The sequence below is a fragment of the Pristiophorus japonicus genome, chromosome 15 (genome assembly GCF_044704955.1).
Source record: "Pristiophorus japonicus isolate sPriJap1 chromosome 15, sPriJap1.hap1, whole genome shotgun sequence".
Classification (NCBI taxonomy): Eukaryota; Metazoa; Chordata; class Chondrichthyes; family Pristiophoridae; genus Pristiophorus; species Pristiophorus japonicus.
The window spans coordinates 51222521-51242850 of NC_091991.1; the positions used below are offsets into that span (position 1 = coordinate 51222521).

Sequence of the window (20330 nt, forward strand, 5' to 3'; positions counted from 1 at the left end):
GATTAAGATTAAGACACATTATTGGAGTAGCGACATTGGTCTAGACTTTTCAAAAGGCATTTTATTGCCAGTTTTAACCCATTTAAAATAAATACGTCAACCGTGATATAAAAATAACACAAATCAGAAAATAGACACCTGGATCTGAAAATAACCCATATTACACTTGGCCCAGAAGTACTCATTGCTGAAAATCCATTTCCCAGCATGGATATCACACACTTAAAAGCCACTTAACTTTCCACCATCCACTGCTAACTGCAAATTTCCTTTACTTTGCCTTTATAGACCAAACAGCAATTATAACATTAGACACATTTAGCCTGTTACATAAATTGTTCAGTTTAACACCTCCTTCTCTTAAAACTGTTTTTATCAAAGCCTTAATTCTTAACAGCTGGTCATTGGAAATTTTGCATTTCTTATTCTCTGAACATTTAGAATTTATCAGACACATCAAAGTAGATTTTCATCTGTTAGGCCTGCATCTGGAGTGCAGAGTAGAAATCAAGCAGGATGGATTGCAAGCCCATAATGTAATTGGAAAGAAAATTGGGGGCTCTATTATGGGCTTGCAATGCTCCCTGCCAGATTTTTCTCTCTGCACTCCATCCAAGCAATACTTAATGCCAAAGCAGCAAGGCAAACACCTGCCCATTACACCTCAGTGGTATTACCGCCTGGAGTTCCAAATAAATGCAAATCAGTTGAAATTGTGCTGTTACATTATGAGCAAGAATGCATGGAACGGTTTGTTACTAACATTATACCATTCAGTTTCAAGTATTAGAGCCCAACAACACTAATGTTTTACAATAATCAGCACACAGAAAGTAATAAATAAAGTAGAATAATGCTGTTTTATACTAATTAATTACTAATGCATTTAGAACTGCAACTCACATGAAAGGCAAGTGTTCTTCACAATGGAAAGGATGCTATTTCCCACCTGTTCTTGGCTGTTTCCTGGCCCCACATTGCATTTCCACATTCCTCACTCTACTTTCCCCTCAGCACCCTTGTTTACAGAGACACTCTTCATCCCCTTCATCTCCTTTGTTCAGAGGCACTCGTCTTTCTCCGCCTCTATTACACTTGTCTTTTAACCATTTTCCCACAGATTTGGAAAAAAAGAGTTACATTGGAGGCTCATGTTTTAAAGTAAAGCGTATTCACACAAGTTTAAAAAAGCACTAAGATTATGTGGTTAAAATACTGAAGAATTAGGTTTTGATGTTTCACAATTTGGTTGGGATGTTCCTGGTCCTTGGTTCGGATTATCTAGCATAACTCCTCCTCTTGGGAGATTAAAAAAAAGAGGCACTGACAATCAGTCCGATTTTTAAGCATAAAGCTGTGGGCGAAAGCTTTTACCAGGCTCAGAATAAGAAGACAGGAACTAGTAAAGCATCAGCCTGGAATTTACTTTCAGGATGACAGTGAACTGGCAGTGTTCACCATCTGTGTAATCACCCAAATAATTGTTACGGACGAAAACATTGGCTCTTCTGCAGCAAGTGCGCTAAAAGTTAATCTCAAGGGATTAGGTGAAACTGGGCTTTTGACAATGTTTTTACTGCTAAATAAATGTTAGGGGCCTGGAAAACTAATTTTAATTTTGTGCAGTGTGAAATTTGTCCATTTTAATAAAACTTTAAATTTTTAAAAGAACCTTTCAAAAAAAATGTCTTTCCGATTTACGTTTTCCCCATGTGAGAGCCCCAATCCTTGTTTTGCTCTCTCTAACATTTTTTAAAAGTTAGAATTTTAAGAGCTTACTCACTTCCTTGTTTGTTGTCTATGAGAATTCTGCATTTTGATGGGCTGCTTAGACACCCTGTTGACGTCACAGCATTTCGCACAAGGGAATCCCCATTAACTTCCGTTGATTTGAATTGAAGGTCAGAAAACCCGAAGTTCTCGACACAGTGATCATGAGATCTTTGTACGAAGTGTACTACGTGGCCAGCAGCAAACTCCTTCGCTTTGCTGCTGACCGCAAATTCTGGGTCACCATTTTGTTTAAAATAAAGCAAGATGATTCACTGATCAGGGGAAGTGTAGCGTGTTCATCATTTCTGCAGTAATACGCAAAGTACGGTTTGAATGAAGTACTGTTGCTCTCTATGTTCACTTGCTGTGAACTGAAGAAGTTAACGATTTATATCTGGTCTAATCTCACCAGGTAGTTTCTCAGTCCACCCTCAAAAAGATTGGAGAGGCATGTGTGAAAGATAAATCACTTGTTCAGATGACAAGATGGTACTGTTATTTAATTCCTTGTTTATACTACTGTACAAGTAAATATTGGGCAGTGCGAGTCCACTCCGACACGCAAGGGGTGTGGGATCCACTTACGGTAGGAACGACCACCACTGAACCCGAGAAGGCATCTACAGCAGACCTGAATTTGTAATCTCATCATCTTCTAGTTCACAGAGATACCTTTCGTCCCCCTCTCCTAGTTCATTAAAGCACTCTCCTGCTCTCCCCCTAGTTCAGGGAGGTTTTCTTCTCCCCCACTCAGTGTTGCAACTATCTCCTTCCTGCCACATTTCTTGGGGATGCTGGATACTGTGTGTGCAAATTCCTAATCTTGCCAAACTATTGCAAGATCAGAAGTTTGTCCCCACAGCACACGATCCCTGAGCAAAACAGCAGTGGCAGAAAGGAGTTCTAAGCAGCAGTGAATGATGAATCAAGGAGTGGATGATGATGATTTTGGCAAAGGAAAAGGACAGATTAATTGATTTGTATTGTGCTGCAATTTATATGTTATCCACCACACCTTGCATTTATCCCTTCAAAATTGTCCACCAGTTTTCACCTTTGCAGCATTTCAAAAACCTATTTGGGTTTTCAACCCCATTTTCTCTCTTGCTTCCCATTCCCTTTTTGTTTTGTTCAGCCCATTTAAGAACTCACTTATCTTTCTAGTTTCCAGTTCTGACTAAGGCCCCAAGTTTCCACATGATTTGCTCCTGATTTTTAGGAGCAACTGGTGTAGAACGGAGTATCTTAGAAATCGGAATTCTCGTCATTTAGTTTGCTCCAGTTCTAGTCAGTTAGAACAGTTTCACTTTGGAACAGAATTTTTTTTTCAAAAGGGGGCATGTCCGGCCACTTATGCCTGTTTTCAAAGTTTCGTCAGTGAAAACTTACTCCAAACTAATTTAGAATGGAGTAAGTGAAGATTTTTGTACGCTCGAAAAAACCTTGTCTACACTTTAGAAAATCAGGTGTAGGTTACAAATTAGGCGTTGGGAATGGTGTGGGGGGGGGGGGTGTTTAAAGGGAAGTTTACAAACATTAAACATTTCAGTTTTACAAATAAAGAGCCATCATCAATAATAAATGATAAATACATCAATAAATCAACCAATAAATCAATCAAAAAAATTAATAAGAAATATATTTTTTTAAATCAATAAATAAAACATTTTCTACTTACCGACTGCAGCACCGGGAGCCCTCCAACAGCGTGCTGGGATGCCCCCCCCCCCCCAGTGTGTCTCTGTCAGTGTCTCTATCTCTCTGTCTGTCTGTGTCTCTCATTCTCTGTCTGTCAGTGTCTGTGTTTCTGACGGAGAGAGTGGGGAATGGGGGAGAAGGGGGAGGGGGGGGGGAGAAGGGGGGGGAGAAGGGGGAGGGATGGGGGAGAAAGGAGATGGGGGGAGGAGATTTGGGGGGGAAGGAGATTGGGGAGGGGGGGAAGGAGATTGGGGGGGGGGAAGAGATTGGGGGGGGAAGGAGATTGGGGGGGGAAGGAGATTGGGGGGGGAAGGAGATTGGGGGGGGAAGGAGAATGGGGGGGGAAGGAGATTGGGGGGGGGAAGGAGATTGGGGGGGGGGGAGGAGATTGGGGGGGGGAAGGAGATTGGGGGGGGGAAGGAGATTGGGGGGGGGGAAGGAGATTGGGGGGGGGGAAGGAGATTGGGGGGGGGAAGGAGATTGGGGGGGGAAGGAGATTGGGGGGGGAAGGAGATTGGGGGGGGAAGGAGATTGGGGGGGAAGGAGATTGGGGGGGGAAGGAGATTGGGGGGGGAAGGAGATTGGGGGGGGAAGGAGATTGGGGGGGGAAGGAGATTGGGGGGGGAAGGAGATTGGGGGGGGGAAGGAGATTGGGGGGGGGGGAAGGAGATTGGGGGGGGGGAAGGAGATTGGGGGGGGGAAGGAGATTGGGGGGGGGAAGGAGATTGGGGGGGGGAAGGAGATTGGGGGGGGGAAGGAGATTGGGGGGGGGAAGGAGATGGGGGGGGGAAGGAGATTGGGGGGGGAAGGAGATTGGAGGGGGGGAAGGAGATTGGGGGGGGGAAAGGAGATTGGGGGGGGGATGGAGATTGGGGGGGGGGATGGAGATTGGGGGGGGGGGGATGGAGATTGGGGGGGGGGTGGGGGGGAAAGGGAAGCTGAACGGGCCGGGCCCGAGACTTCGGGCAGGGCCCGTCCCCAGCACCAGATTTACAGGTAGGTGGCGTTGGGTCGGGTCGGGGGGGGGGGGGCGGGGTGGTGGGAGGGAGGTCGGTTCGGTTCGGGTCGGGGGAGGGAGGGAGGGAGAGGGAGGTCAGGTCGGGGGGAGGGAGGGAGGGAGGGAGAGGGAGGTCAGGTCGGGGGGGGGGAGGGAGGGAGGGAGAGGGAGGTCAGGTCGGATCCAGTCCGGGGGCCGGGGGGGGGGAGCAGGTGTCGGGTCCGGTCCGGGGGTGGGGGGGTGGGGGAGTGGGAGTCGGGAGGTGGGAAGTGGGAGTCGAGTCGGGTCAGGAGGAAGCAGGAGCTGGCCGTGGGAGGAGCCTTATTCATGCAGCCCCAGTGAGGCCATTCGGCCAGGGCTAGGGGCTGCGTGCTTCGGCCCCTCCCACACGGTTTTGGGTGCCTGGAGCTACTGCACATGCGCGCCCACTGTAGCGCGCATGTGCAGAGGTCCCGGCACTGTTTTCAGCGCAGGGACCTGGCCCCGCCCCCTACAGCTCCTGCTGCGCTGCGCCGAGGGCCAGACGACCTGCAGAGAGGTGGAGAATCTGGAGGTTTTTTTTAGGCGCACTTTGTGGAGCGAAAAATGGGCGTCCAGGTCGGGACTGCACCGTTCTAGGCGCGGCTCGAAACTTGGGCCCTAAGTGTCTACATCAGGAACATTTACCTGGCTTTTTTTGTATCAATGTGGAATTCTCTACCGCAGAGAATTGTTGATGTCAGTTCGTTGGATATGTTCAAGAGGGAGTTAGATAAGGCCCTAACGGCTAAAGGGATCAAAGGGTATGGAGAGAAAGCAGGAAAGGAGTACTGAGGTGAATGATCAGCCATGATATTGAATGGCGGTGCAGGCTCGAAGGGCCAAATGGCCTACTCCTGCACCTATTTTCTATATTTCTATGTTAATGCAAATGTTGATGGACCTACTGTGCATTTCTATCATATTCTGCTTTATTTCAGATTTTCAAATTTTAAGTATTTTCTTTTATTTGCAATTATATTGAGCTTTTCTTTTCAGAGAATGCTGCTCTAAAGCCTGTCAATCAAATTCATTAGGACAAAGGGTCATCGGCCTACAACGTTAATTCTCTTTCTCTCTCCACAGATGTATCTGACCCGCTGAGTATTTCCAGCATTTTCTGTTTCAATTCATTACGGCAACTGACTACTCGTTCATACTTGCTTTTGAAAAGCCCATCAGTATAGCAATGGTGTATAGAGGGGATGTCAAGAGTAACAGAGCCCACTGACTCTTTAAACACACAAGTACTCATAGTTCCAAATGACTTTTCTCTCTCACCCCTTCTCTCCTACTGCAAACTTTTTCTCGTTTGTCTTTATACAATGGATTAATCGTTTAATCTATTTCACAATCTTCTGGGGGGCGGGGGGATGGGGGAATGTCTTTATTACAAAAGGGAACTCTAAACTTTCACTGATTTAAAGTAATCCACTGAATGAAATCATAAAGTCTTAAGTGATTAACAGAGCTGCAGGGAACAGTTCTGAAACCCTTATTATTTACATAGTTCATAAAAGACATACAAGAGAGTACGGGAGATTAATAGCATTAAAGAGATCTGAACCGATGAAAGAGGATGGATTCAACAATGGTAGATGGCCTTTAATGCAAAAGTATAAAGTAATGCACAGCAAATTCTTTGAGTATATTTAAGGCTGAGATAGATAGAGTTTTGGACTCTAGGGGAAATCAAGGGATATGGGGATTGGACGGGTAAGTGGAGTTGAGGTCAAAGATCAGCCGTGATCTTTTTGAATGGCGGAGCAGGCACAAAGGGCTACTCTTGCTCCTAATTCTTATGTTCTTATATTTAAATGATGAAAGTGAATTATGGGATAGATCAACCGCTTACAGGGAAGACACCATTAATATTTTTCCTACTCAAGTATTTCCCCCTTAAAATGGCAGACACCACCAACAATCCAAAAAAGTTGGCCCATTCAAACTTGTATTTTTAACAAAAAAATTACCAATTAAATTATAATCCTCAGGATGAATAATACTAGAATGTATCACTTAGTGCCCATCAGTCATCAAAGCCGTCCAATGACACCATGAACTGACATTCATAGGTTACCTGCACATGAATGAGCCCTCAAGGCATCGTGGCAACACCCTCGCTCCAAGCATTGGCGCTTGCTCGACTATGTTATTGTCCGAGCGAGGGACCGCAAGGACGTGTGCATCATTCGCGCCATGACAGGAGCAGACGACTGCTAGATGGACTACCACCTAATCCGCTCCATCATTAGAGTTCATTGGAATTCAGAAGAATGAGAGGAGATCTTATCGAAACGTGTAAGATTATGAGGGGGCTTGACAAGGTGGATGCAGAGAGCATGTTTCCACTGATGGGGGAGACTAGAACTAGAGGGCATGATCTTAGAATAAGGGGCCGCCCATTTAAAACAGACATGAGGAGGAATTTCTTCTCTCAGAGGGTTGTAAATCTGTGGAATTTGCTGCCTCAGAGAGCTGTGGAAGCTGGGACATTAAATAAATTTAAGACAAAAATAGACAGTTTCTTGAGCGATAAGGGGTTGCGGAGAGCGGGCAGGGAAGTGGAACCGAGTCCATGATCAGATCAGCCATGATCGTATTGAATGGCGAAGCAGGCTCGAGGGGCCGTATGGCCTACTCCTGTTCCTAATTCTTATATTCTTATCAATATAGCCCCAAAGCAGCAACAGCAACAGCAACAGAAACAATTTCGCAGAAAAATCAACGCCGGGGCACTCTTACACCCAGTTAAGAAAGCCCTTATATACCCAGCGCCTCACTGCCAACCTGGCGACCCTCGATGACCCTGAGACACAGAGTGCCCACAGCGTCTGGTCTGCCCTCCAGGCCACCATAAGCAGTGCCTGCATGGGCCTTACACTAAACATCCGTAAGACACAGGTCTTCCGCCAACCTGACCCTGCCACACAGCACTGTCCCCCGGTCATCAAAATCCATGGTGTGGCCTTGGACAATGTTGGCCATTTTCCATACCTCAGCAGCCTACTATCAGCAAGGGCAGACATCAACGACGAGGTCCAACACCACCTCTAATGTGCCAGCACAGCCTTCAGTCGCCTGAGGAAGAGTGTGTTTGAAGACCAGGAGCTCAAATCTGGCACAAAGCTTATGGTCCACAGGGCAGTAGTGATACCCGCCCTCCTTTTTGGCTCAGAGGCATGGACCATATACAGTAGACACCTCAAAATGCTGGAGAAGTACCACCAGCGCTGCCTCTGCAAGATCCTGCAAATCCCCTGGGATGATAGATGCACCAATGTCATTGTTCTCGCTCAGGCCAACATCCCCAGCATTGCAGCATTGACCACACTCGACCAGCTCCATATCGTCTGCATGCCCGACACGAGCACTCTACTTGGAACTCCTACACGGCAAGTGAGCCCCAGGTGGGCAGAGGAAACGTTTCAAGGACACCCTCAAAGCTTCCTTGATAAAGTGCAACATCCCCACCGACACCTGGGAATCCCTGGCCCAAGACTGCCCAAAGTGGAGGAAGAGCATCCGGGAGGGCGCTGAGTACCTCGAGTCTTGTTGCCGAGAGCATGCAGAAATCAAGCGCAGACAGCGGAAGGAGCGTGCGGCAAACCAGACTTCGCACCTACCCTTTCCTTCGACTGTCTGTCCCACCTGTGTCAGAGACTGTAATTCCTGCATTGGACTGTCATCATCATAGGTGGTCCCTCGAACGAGGATGACTTGCTTCCATGCATTCATAGGTGTTTCGATGAAGGATGTTCCAATCCTGAACTCCAATTGAGGGGGTGGAAGATGCCTGTGCGTGAATTTTTTTAACATGTGGTGACCGTTGCACACCAGCCACCACACGGGCTTGACAGAGCTAGGCCTTTATCCAGTGGCAAAAGTTAACCAGGACGACTGGAGACCTGTTCTACTGCACGCACCTAGCGCGCACACATATCGCAGTGTGGACTGGCCTGTGCTGCTCCTGGGCCCTCGGCTCTTCTGAGCCCGTACCCTCATCTGTCGCACCTCCGCCATGATCTCTCACCGCTCCACCGCATAAATATTCACCGCATCTCGCCACAAACACTCACCGCTCATCCGCCCCGACCTTCCCACTCCTCTGTACCTGGGAACTCACTTTTAGAGTGGAAGCAAGTCTTCCTTGATTTCGACGGACTCCTATGATGATGATGATAATAATGATGAGTGTTCAAGACGTGGCAAGCATGTAGAGAAATCCTGCCCGCTGATCTTGTGCATTCTACACCCGTGGGTTTAGCCAGAACCAGCAGCAGCTCCACCAGGAATCCCTCAAGGTGTTCACCCTGTGATTGAAAATAAAGTTAGGGAACAGTACAAACCAAACTTTAAAAGCAGCCTTGCAATCATTTGATATTGCATGTTGATACAAAATATCTCTGCTGCAAAATGGGAAATCAGGAAAGAACTTCATGAAATAGCTCAGGAACTTTCGACAGGCAACCGGGCCCTGGAAAGATCATGCCTGGTTCTGGAAAGATCATGCCTGGTTCTGGAAAGAAAGTCCAAATATACCACTTTCCACCAGAGATGCTCACTTTCAGAGGTTTGCAGCACCTTCCTTCAGGAATATCATCACAGGAGATGAAGGCAAGGAAGTGGAGAATGTGCAGCAAAGTATAGGAAATGTCACCATGGAATGACAGAAGGCATTTTGGAGATGCCACTCAATGGTTTGACAGAGGTTCTTGAGAAGTATGTCAAGCCTCATGTAAATAAGCAGGATTGGTCATTTGGGAATGGAATTAGATGGAAGCAACCTGGTCTTCAAATCCCTCACTATGTACCTCACAGAGTCTGGGCCTTTGCCGGGATTGAATTACAGTCAACTTGGTGGGTAATGTCTCTGGCATATTACAATCCAACTTACTGGCAAAAAACACTTCCCTGGCTCAGTGACACTGGCAGGCAAGACATGTCTCTCTCTCTCTCTCACACATCTGCTGGGTTTCTCCTCTTCAGGGCAGTGTTACGGCAGAATGGAACTTCTGCTCGTCCCCCTAAATTCAACTTAACCCTGAAACATGTTCCTAGGTTTGGGGGGGTGAGGGGGTGGGAAACAGTCTAATTACACTTCCGTAACCTTACCCCTGCCTCAGCTCATCTGCTGCTGAAACCCTCATCCATGCCTCTGTTGCCTCTAAAATTGACTGTTCCAACGCTCTCCTGGCCGGCCTTCCATCTTCCACCCTCCATAAACTTGAGCTCAGCCAAGATTCTGCTGCCCGTATCCTAACTCGCACCAAGTCCCATTCATCCATCACCCCTGTGCACTCTGACCTACATTGGCTGCCGGTATAGCAACACCTCAATGTTATAATTTTCATCCTTCTTGCCAAATCCCTCTATGGCCTTGGCCCTTCCTATCTCCATAACCTCCACCAGTCCTACAACCCTCCGAGATCTCTGCACTCCTCCAATTCTGGGCTCTTGTGCATCCCCTATTTGAATTGCTTCACCATTGGCAACTGTGCTTTCAGCTGGCTAGGCAATAAAATCCGAAATTCCCTCCCTAAACCTCTCCGCCTCTCTACCATGCTTTCCTCCTGTAAGATGCTCCTTAAAACGCTCCCCATAACCCCTTATTGTTTAAGAAACTGTCTATTTATGTCTAATTTATTCAATGTCCCAGCTTCCACAGCTCTCTGAGGCAGCAAATTCCACAGATTTACAATTCTCTGAGAGAAGAAAATTCTCATCACAGTTTTAAATGGGCGGCCCCTTATTCTAAGATCGTGTCCTCTAGTTCTAGTCTCCCCCATCAGTGGAAACATCCTCTCTGCATCCACCTTGTCAAGCCCCCTCATAATCTTATACGTTTCGATAAGATCACCTCGCATTCTTCTGAATTCCAATGAGTAGAGGCCCAACCTACTCAACCTTTCCTCATAAGTCAACCCCCTCATCTCCAGAATCAACCTAGAGAACCTTCCCTGAACTGCTTCCAAAGCAAGTATATCCTTTCGTAAATATGGAAACCAAAACTGCACGCAGTATTCCAGATGTGGCCTCACCAATACCCTATATAGCTGTAGCAAGACTTCCCTGCTTTTATACTCCATCCCCTTTGCAATAAAGGCCAAGATTCCATTGGCCTTCCTGATCACTTGCTGTACCTGCATACTATCCTTTTGCGTTTCATGCACAAGTACCCCCAGGTCCCGCTGTAGTGCAGCACTTTGCAATCTTTCTCCATTTAAATAATAACTTGCTCTTTGATTTTTTTTCTGCCAAGGTGCATGACCTCACAGACTGGAAGAAATTGCAGGAGCCTTCACTGCCACTTCCCGAGGCCTACCACTATCTTTCACATGGCGGCCCTAGGGAGTGACTGGAAGAGGGGAGATTGTCTGAGGATCCAAACCCCATGCTGCACTGCTGTCGTCATGAGGTTGGTAGGGAAGAGTGGCCAAAGTTGGTCCTGGAGGGAAGGGGCAAGGGGAGGAAAAATCCTAGCCAGGGTGAGGATGCGGAAGCAGGTCTCATTACCGAGTTTTCCCTCATTCTCTGCTGTGATCCAACTTGATTTTGGTTGGGTGGGATTGCAGGAGGAGAATCCTACCAGCATGTGTTAGTTACACATGTAGGTGGAGATGATAATGAAACAGCTCATTGAACATCAATGCTCTTTGGTTGGAGAAGATAACGTGCTGGAGGATATCAAGCTCAGGGTTTGCTATAGGTCTCATTGAAAGACAGACTTTTCGCAGAGGGATATGCCCCTTCGGTCTGCATAAAAATGCAGCCGGCCATCTCCCAGGCGGAACATCAGGCAGAAGAATAACATCATCATCACTTCACACCACTGTAGAGCTGTCTGCGTAAAGGTCTGGAATGGAAAGCTGTTAGCTGCTTGCAACCACATACTAGCAACTGACCTACCAGAACTTTCCACAAGAATCCACAACACTGTCCAGCCTTCTGGACTCAACAGCGAGTTCACCAATTTCAGATCATAACCTCTGCCCCTATTTTTCACATGGCAGCTGTTGATGATTCGGTCTGCCATTCTCATTTACACCTTTTCTAGACTCATCTTTTGTTTCTTTACTTGTCCCATTACTATCTTCTTTTACTTTGTATTATCCTACCTTTTGTCATTTAATCATTCCTGCCCTCCACCCTATCACAGACCTTCCCCTTTGTTCTTTCCTTCCTCATCCCCTGCCCCTGCACTTGCTTAAAACCTGTTACAGCTCTAACTTTTTCCAGTTCTGACGAAAGGTCGTCTACCAGAAACGTTAACTCTGTTTCTTTCTCCAGAGATGCTGTCTGACCTGCTGTGTAATTCCAGTATTTTCTGCTTTTAATCCACAGCATGAGAACATAAGAAATAGGAACAGGAGTAGACTATACGGCCCCTCGAGCCTGCTCCGCCATTCAATAAGATCATGGCTGATCTGATCATGGACTTAGCTCCACTTCCCCCATAACCCCTTATCATGTAAGAAACTGTCTATTTCTGTCTTAAATTTATTCAATGTCCCAGCTTCCACAGCTCTCTGAGGCAGCAAATTCCACAGATTTACAATCCTCAGGGAGAAAATTTCTCCTCATCTTTATTTTAAATGGGCGGCCCCTTATTCTAAGATCGTGCCTTCTAGTTCTAGTCTCCCCCATCAGTGGAAACATCCTCTCTGCATCCACCTTGTCAAGCCCCCTCATAAACTTATATGTCTCGATAAGATCACCTCTCATTCTTCTGAATTCCAATGAGTAGAGGCCCAACCTACTCAACCTTTTCTCATAAGTCAACCCCCTCATCCCCAGAATCAACCTAGTGAACCTTCTCTGATTTGCCTCCAAAGCAAGAATATCCTTTCGTAAATATGGAAACCAAAACTGCACGCAGTATTCCAAGTGTGGCCTCACTAATACCTTATATAGCTGTAGTAAGACTTCTCTGCTTTTATACTCCATCCCTTTTGCAATAAAGACCAAGATACCATTGGCCTTCCTGATCACTTGCTGTACCTGCATACTAACTTTTTTACTTCATGCACAAGTACCCCCAGGTCCCGCTGTACGGCGGCACTTTGCAATCTTTCTCCATTTAAATACTCACTTGCTCTTTGATTTTTTTTCTGCCAAAGTGCATGACCTCACACTTTCCAACATTATACTCCACCTGTCAAATTTTTGCCCACTCACTTAGCCTATGTCCTTTTGCAGATTTCGTGTGTCCTCCTCACATATTGCTTTTCCTCCCCATCTTTGTATCGTCAGCAAACTTGGCTACGTTACACTCAGTCCCTTCTTCCAAGTCGTTAATATAGATTGTAAATAGTTGGGGTCCCAGCACTGATCCCTGCGGCACTCCACTAGTTACCAACCAGAGAATGAACCATTTATCCCGACTCTCTGTTCTCTGTTAGTTAGCCAATCCTCTATCCATGCTAATATATTACCCCCAACCCCATGAACTTTTATCTTGTGCAGTAACCTTTTATGTGGCACCTTATCAAATGCCTTCTGGAAGTCCAAATAGACTGCAAGCCCCGACTGCTGGGAGCAAGAGCTGCCTGTCAATTTAGTACACTCCTGCTGACAAAGCAGGGAGAACTGTGTGTGATTTATTTTTAAACGTTCACGAACGCAACAGATCAGCAGGATTTTAGAGGCGAGTACTTCTCAGTAATTGTGCTCACTTCAACTCACTTATCTGTGGCTGTATATTGTGTGGGGGAATTAAATAGGATAGCCCACATTGGAGCAAATAACTGACTCAAGCTCATAAAAGCTGAGCTCTTACCTACAATCAATAACCAGGAGACTCTCAGTTGCCCATCCTCAGCATACAACAGCATCACTGGAATTTCTTTTTGATGCCTTAGATGAGGTAAGCACCTCTAACCTTTGACACGATGGGCCGAAATGGCCTCCTTCCGTGCTGTAAATTGCTATGATTCTAATCTGCTGCTCCCGAGTACTAATGCAACTGTTTCCTACCAGCCCCCCTGTTCTAATGCTGCTACTTCTTAGTGCCCATTGTTGCAGAGATAAAGAGAGAAAGGTAAAAACAGGCATGAATGAGGACAGACAGGAGTAGAGAGAGATTTTGGGCCCAAGTTTCGGGTGGATTTTGGAGCAAGTAGTTTCGTCTGGAGTATCTTAGAAATCGCAATTCTCGGCATTTAGTTTGCTCCAGTTCTAGTGAGTTAGTTTAGTTTTGTTTTAGTTCAGTTTTTTTTCAAAAATGGGGTGTGTCCAGCCACTTAGGCCTGTTTTGCAAGTTTGCACTGCTTAAAGTTACTCCAAATTAACTTAGAACGGAGTAAGTGTCCACTTTTGTAATTTCTGAAAAACCTTACCTAGAGTTTAGTTCAGTGCAGGCACAGCCAGAGACGGGAGGTGGGAAGCATTAAACACAAAGGACTAAGGCATTAAACACATCACTTAAAATGGCCTAAAACCTCTTGCCTTCTATCTGCTGAATGAGGACAGTTGTTTCTCTTTATAAATAAACAAGTGTAGGCTCCCGGCTGAGGCAGACACATCAACACCTAATTGTAGCTAAGTTGATCCTTTGGAAATCATCATACCCCATTAGTCCAACCTATTATTTGAATAACTCACCTCGGACTAGATTATCTCTCATTTGTAAAAACTAACTGTTTGACATCAACGTGCCTGTGTCAGGGACTGACTGTTAGAGTAACATGGTGTAACCCACCACTGTCTCTCACACCCCCAACAGCACTCTTTCTCCCACCCCCCCCCCACCCCCCCACCCCAACCCTTCGCTCTGTGTATCCCTCCTCAATCTTACACCCCCAACACCACTCTTTTCCCCCCTCCTGGCCCCCAACCTAACTCCTCACAACCAGCAGCAGGACCGATTTGTGCGCCTCAGATACTGTACTGCAATCAGTCGCTGGCTTCCTCGGCCCACGGACACCTATCCCACTGCAGCAGGAGAGATCCCCGAGCCACGACACGCCACACCGGCACGCCCCTCGGTCATGGCTAGGTGCGGGAGGCAGGCATGACAGAAGGGGTGAGGGATGTCTATCTTTTGCAGGTGTTCCTAAATGTTGTGTGGTGATATGATAATGGACCATGATTCAGTTTTAATGTTAAGTAATAAACTTTATTGAAACGTTTGCAATGTACTTTACTTTACTGCAATAAAAGCACTCTTGCCATGATTCAGTTTCAATGTATAATATATTTCATTGAAATCTTTACAATGTATTTTACTTTAGTGCAATAAAATCATTCTTGTATCAAAATTTAATTTGATAGGACTCTTTCCGATCACTTAAAATCTCCAAATACTTACAAAGTTTTAAAGTTACAAAACTTAGTAAAGAATTTCAATTTGTGAACAAGATCACTGAAAAACCTTAAGATAACTTTTAACGCAGTAAGTTTAAACAACTTATTAAATGTGAGAACATTTACACTTTAAAACTCTCAGATCACTTATATACTTGTAAAGTTACAAACCTTAGTAAACAATTTCAATTTGAAAACAGTTACATCAACATCAGCAGCAAAGAAAGGCTGCACCCAGCTCTCATCCACATTACATCTCGGTGAATGTGCACTGCCTCATGGGGGTGGGGGGGGGGGCGCGGGGAGAGAGGAGGTGGGGGGGGGTGGGGGGGGGGGGGGAGGAAAGAGGGGGTCCCAGCTTGGATCTCTACAGAGGCTGATACTGGGACTGCAATGGGAGTGGCATTTGATTGGCCGGGATTTGCGCTTATTGCAGCAGCTAACTGCCTGATGGTCTCTGCCAGTGTTTGCGCTGCTCCTGAGATTCCCGCACTCATTTCATGTGGCATAACTGCTATTTGTCCAGACAGTGCTGTTAACTCATCACCAACCCCTCTGACAGTGCCTTCGAATGAACGGGTAAGGTCATTGCACTCCACACCCAATGCAATAACCTCAAGCGCATCTGTTGAATGCTGCATCTCAGGAGAGTCTATTCGGATTCTCCTTCCTCTCGCCCCGGCTCTGCCTCGCGGCACCCCTCCAGTGCGAGGCGCAGGATGGAATGGTGGGGCCCTGGGTGATCCACGCTGCAGATTTGGCGGACCTCCGCCTGTTCGTGTTCTTTCCCTTTTGTTATGAGCCAATTTCTTCTGCAAAGATGAAAATATAACTTTTTAGAGAGGGTGACTTTCTGCTGGGTGGGACATAGACAGCTGGTCACATTTACAATTGCAATGCCATTGAGAAAAGGAAGATATTACTTACACTAACGACTTGACCAAGGGCCTGCCATTTCTTTTTACACTGGCTTCCAGATCTCCTGGTATTCACCACTCCACAGTATTCGGCTGCAACTAGGTCCCAGCGTTTTTTGATTTCTTTGGGTGCCACCCTTGTGCGGCCTCCGTTGTTGGTGTCCAGCTCCTGCCATCTCCCCTCAATGACATTAACTAATGTCTCCACTTCTTCATGCAAGAAGTTCTCCGTTCTCGCTGCACGTTCTTGCATTGTTGTACTGGATTTACATTCAGTGATTTTTAAAAACAGTCCTTTCCTTGCAATGCACGTATGCAGCACTCCTTTGCACTCCAAGAATCAGTTAAATACTTTTACTCCTTCCTTACATGCACCCAAAAGTCCCAACTCGCTTTAACAGAGTGCCACGTTCTCCCTTTAAATGGCCGATTGCCAAGGTCGAAGACCCATTGCGCATGTGCGCACAGCAAGGCTGGCGACAGTGAAAACGACGCTGGGCCCTAGCTCCGCCCCCCCCCCCCCCTGCTGGCTGCGATACAACTTGCTCCGCCCCCCTCAGCCTCCGATGCGCCACGCTATGGTCTTGGAGGAGCCGAGAATTCCAAGGTAGGATTTCAGCGCGCTTTTTCTCGTAAACAGCAGACTAAACGGAGTGAGGTGTGCCATTCTAATCAACATCCGAAACTTGGGCCCAAAGAAACACACAGATTGCAGTGAAGCGGAGGGAGAGAAACAGAAGTGAAGGTGGAGAGAAGGACTAAAGTGACAGATTAGTGAGGTACTGATGTAAAGAAGAAAAGAGAGCAATTTAGGGGGCATTTCCAGTACAGCATTAACATTTGGACAATGATTTTGCAAGTGTCCTCTAAATCAGCCGTGGCCCACTGATGAGTTGTAACATAGGATCTGGTTCACTGCTCCAAATGGCTGTACACCCCTGACCAGGGCTATACATTGCCAAACAGATTTATTAAACAGTAAATAGATAAATGAACAATAGCAATAACACACAATAGTTTTTCTCCTTGTAAGTTAGAAAAGAAACAACAATTGCATCTGCTGTGCTAACCTGGCAGAAATTAACCTGATGTCGCGATTCACCATTTGTAGAGTATCTCTGGCCTATCTCTTTATCTCCAATTGCTTCAGGTGGACTACTCAACTGCCTATGATGACGACGACTCAATTCAAACAAGGCAGGCTAAGGTATACTTTCAAAATTTGCCTGGACATAAGAAATGTAATTATGATCCCTTAAAATCAGGTAGAACTGCCAATCAAAAATATATTCAAACAATAGAAGTAAATCATTGTACCTTGAAGCTTGATTCACAAATCCAAAATGCTAATTACTGGCTTTGTTGAGTCTTGTTGTTGTAAACCAGTGTGATAAAAATTACGCATTTTGTTATTAGCGTCTTTCATCCTGTCATAGTGCATATGTGGTTAAAAACCAGGTTCACTGACAGAAAATGGTGGGGCTTATTTTTTTTTACCCGATTGCCCAAAACAGATGTTATATTTGTGATAGATATTTGAGGGAGTGGAGTAGACTGGATGCGGGGAGGATGGTTCCCCGGGCAGGGAAGTCTAGAACAAGGGGTCACAGTCTCAGGATACGGGGCAGGAAATTTAGGACCGAGATGAGGAGAAATTTTTTCACTCAGAGGGTGGTGAACCTGTGGAATTCTCTACCACAGAAGGCTGTGGAGGCCGAGTCACTGAATATATTTAAGAGGGAGGTAGATAGATTTCTAGAAACAAAAGGCATCAAGGGGTACGGGGAAAAAGCGGGAATATGGTGTTGAGATAGAGGATTAGCCACGATCATATTGAATGGCGGTGCAGACTCGAAGGGCCGAATGGCCTGCTACTGCTCCTATTTTCTATGTTTTTAAGTCATTCAATTCAAATACAAACATCCTTTTGTGCATCAAAACATGCTATTGCACATCAAAACAAGGTGGGCCATTTTCTTTGAGACAAATTCAATGTTAACATCTATGGGCCCAAGTTTCGAGCCGCGCCTAGAACGGCGCAGTCCCGACCTGGACGCCCGTTTTTCGCACCACAAAAAAACCTCCAGATTCTCCACCTCCCTGCAGGTCCTATGGCCCTCGGCGCAGCGCAGCAGGAGCTGTAGGGGGCGGAGCCAGGTCCCTGCGCTGAAAACAGTGCCGGGACCTCGGCACATGCCGCTACAGTGGGCGCGCTACAGTAGCTCCAGGCACCCAAAACTGTGTGGGAGGGGTCGAAGCACGCAGCCCCTAGCCCTGGCCCAATGGCCTCACTGGGGCTGTGTGCATAAGGCTCCTCCCACGCCCAGCTCCTGCTTCCTCCCGACCCGACTCGACTCCCGCTCCCCCCCCCGGACCCGACACCGACCTGACTCCCGCTACCCCCCCCGCCCCCGACTCCCGCTCCCCCCCCCCCCCCACCCCGGACCCCGACCTGACTCCCGCCCCCCCCCGGACCCGACCTGACTCCCGCTCCCCCCCCCCCCCGGACCGGACCCGACACCGACCTGACTCCCGCTCCCCCCCCCGCCCCCGGACCCGACCCGACTCCCGCCCCCTCCGGACCGGACCCGACACCGACCCAACTCCCGCTTCCCCCCCCCCGCCCCCGCCTCCGGACCGGACCCCGACCCGACTCCCGCTCCCCCCCCGCCGCCCCCGGACTGGATCCGATCTGACCTCCCTCCTCCCGACCTGACCTCCCTCCCCCCGACCCGAATCGAACCGACCTCCCTCCCACCACCCCCCCCGACCCGCGCTCCCCCCGACCCGACCCAACTGTAAATCTGGTGCTGGGGACGGGCCCTGCCCAAAGTCTCGGGCCCGGCCTGTTCAGCCTCCCTCCCCCTTCTCCTTCCCCCCCCCCCCACAATCTCCTTCCCCCCCCACCCCCACAATCTCCTTCCCCCTCCACCCCCACAATCTCCTTCCCCCCCAACCCAATCTGCTTCCACCCCCCCCATCTCCTTTCTCCCCCTCTGCTCCCCCCTCTACCCCCCGCCTCTCGCTGTCAGAAACACAGACACTGACAGACAGAGAATGAGAGACACACACAGACAGACAGAGATAGAGACACTGACAGAGACACACTGGGGGGGGGAGGGGGGGAGGGGGGGGGCATCCCAGCACTTTGAGGGCTCCTGGTGCTGCAGTCAGTAAGTAGAAAATGTTTTATTTATTGATTTAAAATTTTTTTATTTCTTATTAATTTTTTTTGATTGATTTATTGGTTGATTTATTGATGTATTTATCATTTATTATTGATGATGGCTCTTTATTTGTAAAACTGAAGTGTTTAATTTCCCTTTAAACCCCCACCCCCCCATTCCCTACGCCTGATTTGTAACCTACGCCTGATTTGTAACCTACGCCTGATTTTCTAAAGTGTAGACAAGGTTTTTTTCGAGCATACAAAAATCTTCACTTACTCCATTCTAAGTTAGTTTGGAGTAAGCTTTCACTCACGAAACTTTGAAATCAGGTGTAAGTGGCCGGACATGCCCCCTTTTGAAAAAAAAATTCTGTTCCAAAGTGAAACTGTTCTAACTGACTAGAACTGGAGCAAACTAAATGACGAGAATTCCGATTTCTAAGATACTCCGTTCTACACCAGTTGCTCCTAAAAATCAGGAGCAAATCATGTGGAAACTTGGGGTCAATGTAACAAGAGGAAGAACCCAATGACATGAAAATCATAGCAGAGGATACAGTTTAGGAATGATAATGGTGGCTGTAAGGATGCACATAAACTGAGATGATTAAATATTCCATGGAAACAATAGTTCCTCAGCCAATGAAGTGGAAATGACAACCAACAACGGCCGAATGTGGAAGTTTGAAGATTGATGCAAATTCTGGATGTTTGCCAGTTTACCTTTGTGGATCCGGGAATATTTATACCCTTCAGGGTTGTAGGGTAGAGTCCATGATAGAGGTGGTCTGGCACGGTCTGTGGAAGGAGCAGAATTGAACGGCTGATTAGTCTTTTCTCATTCCATGCTTTCTTGCATTCTTAATGTTCTCTCTCTACCACACCTATTCTTTCCATCCATGTTTGTCTTTCTGTCTCTGCGTCTTCATGCACCTTTCGATATCTAATTTTGTTTGTTTCTGTTTGTTTTGTATTCTGCCTCCATTTTTCTTTCTCTATTGCTGTCTGTCTCTTTACCGTTACTATGTCTGTCTTTTTATCTACCTTTCTGTGATTCACTTAGTTCTCTCGTTCTCTCTTTTCATTGTCTCTTTCTATTATTTGCCTTTGTTTTTCCTTCTTACTACAGTATTTCTCTCTACATTTGTCTTTCTGGTCAGTTCTCTTTGTCTCTGTATGTTGCTCCTCTTTGTTCTCTACCTCTCTCAGTTTTCATGCATCACTTTATATACACTTGTTAATATACATTTTCCTCTGCTCTGATGTGCTCATCTTTTGTCTATACAGTTCCACCTGGCACACCTAGCTCAGGAATAGCATGGGTTAAATGTTGGCTAAAGCTCCTCCAACACAATCTCATTAAACATTATTACCCTGTATGACAATTCCATCACTTGCATTATTCAGAATGTAGAATGCATCACATGGTGCATTGTGAATGTACATTTCAAAT

At 46.8% G+C, this 20330-nt stretch overlaps 1 protein-coding gene across 6 annotated transcripts in view; it reads right to left on the reverse strand.

Annotated features, from left to right (window-relative positions):
- LOC139280753 (uncharacterized) overlaps positions 1-20330 on the reverse strand; it is a 65760-nt gene that overhangs the window by 31737 nt on the left and 13693 nt on the right. For 3 of the 6 annotated variants that reach the window (XR_011596759.1, XM_070900426.1, XM_070900425.1), the window contains exons 3-4: positions 19601-19675; positions 8613-8799 (exon numbers count right to left, since the gene is read on the reverse strand). Coding sequence is in view for 2 of the 6 variants with exons in the window: in XM_070900426.1 (XP_070756527.1) it covers positions 8613-8799; positions 19601-19675 (262 nt within the window). In the remaining 4 variants the exon portion in view is untranslated. Of the gene's footprint in view, positions 1-8612; positions 8800-16778; positions 16935-19600; positions 19676-20330 lie in introns of all 6 variants that reach the window. The other 3 variants (XR_011596757.1, XR_011596758.1, XR_011596760.1) reach the window with 3 other exon arrangements.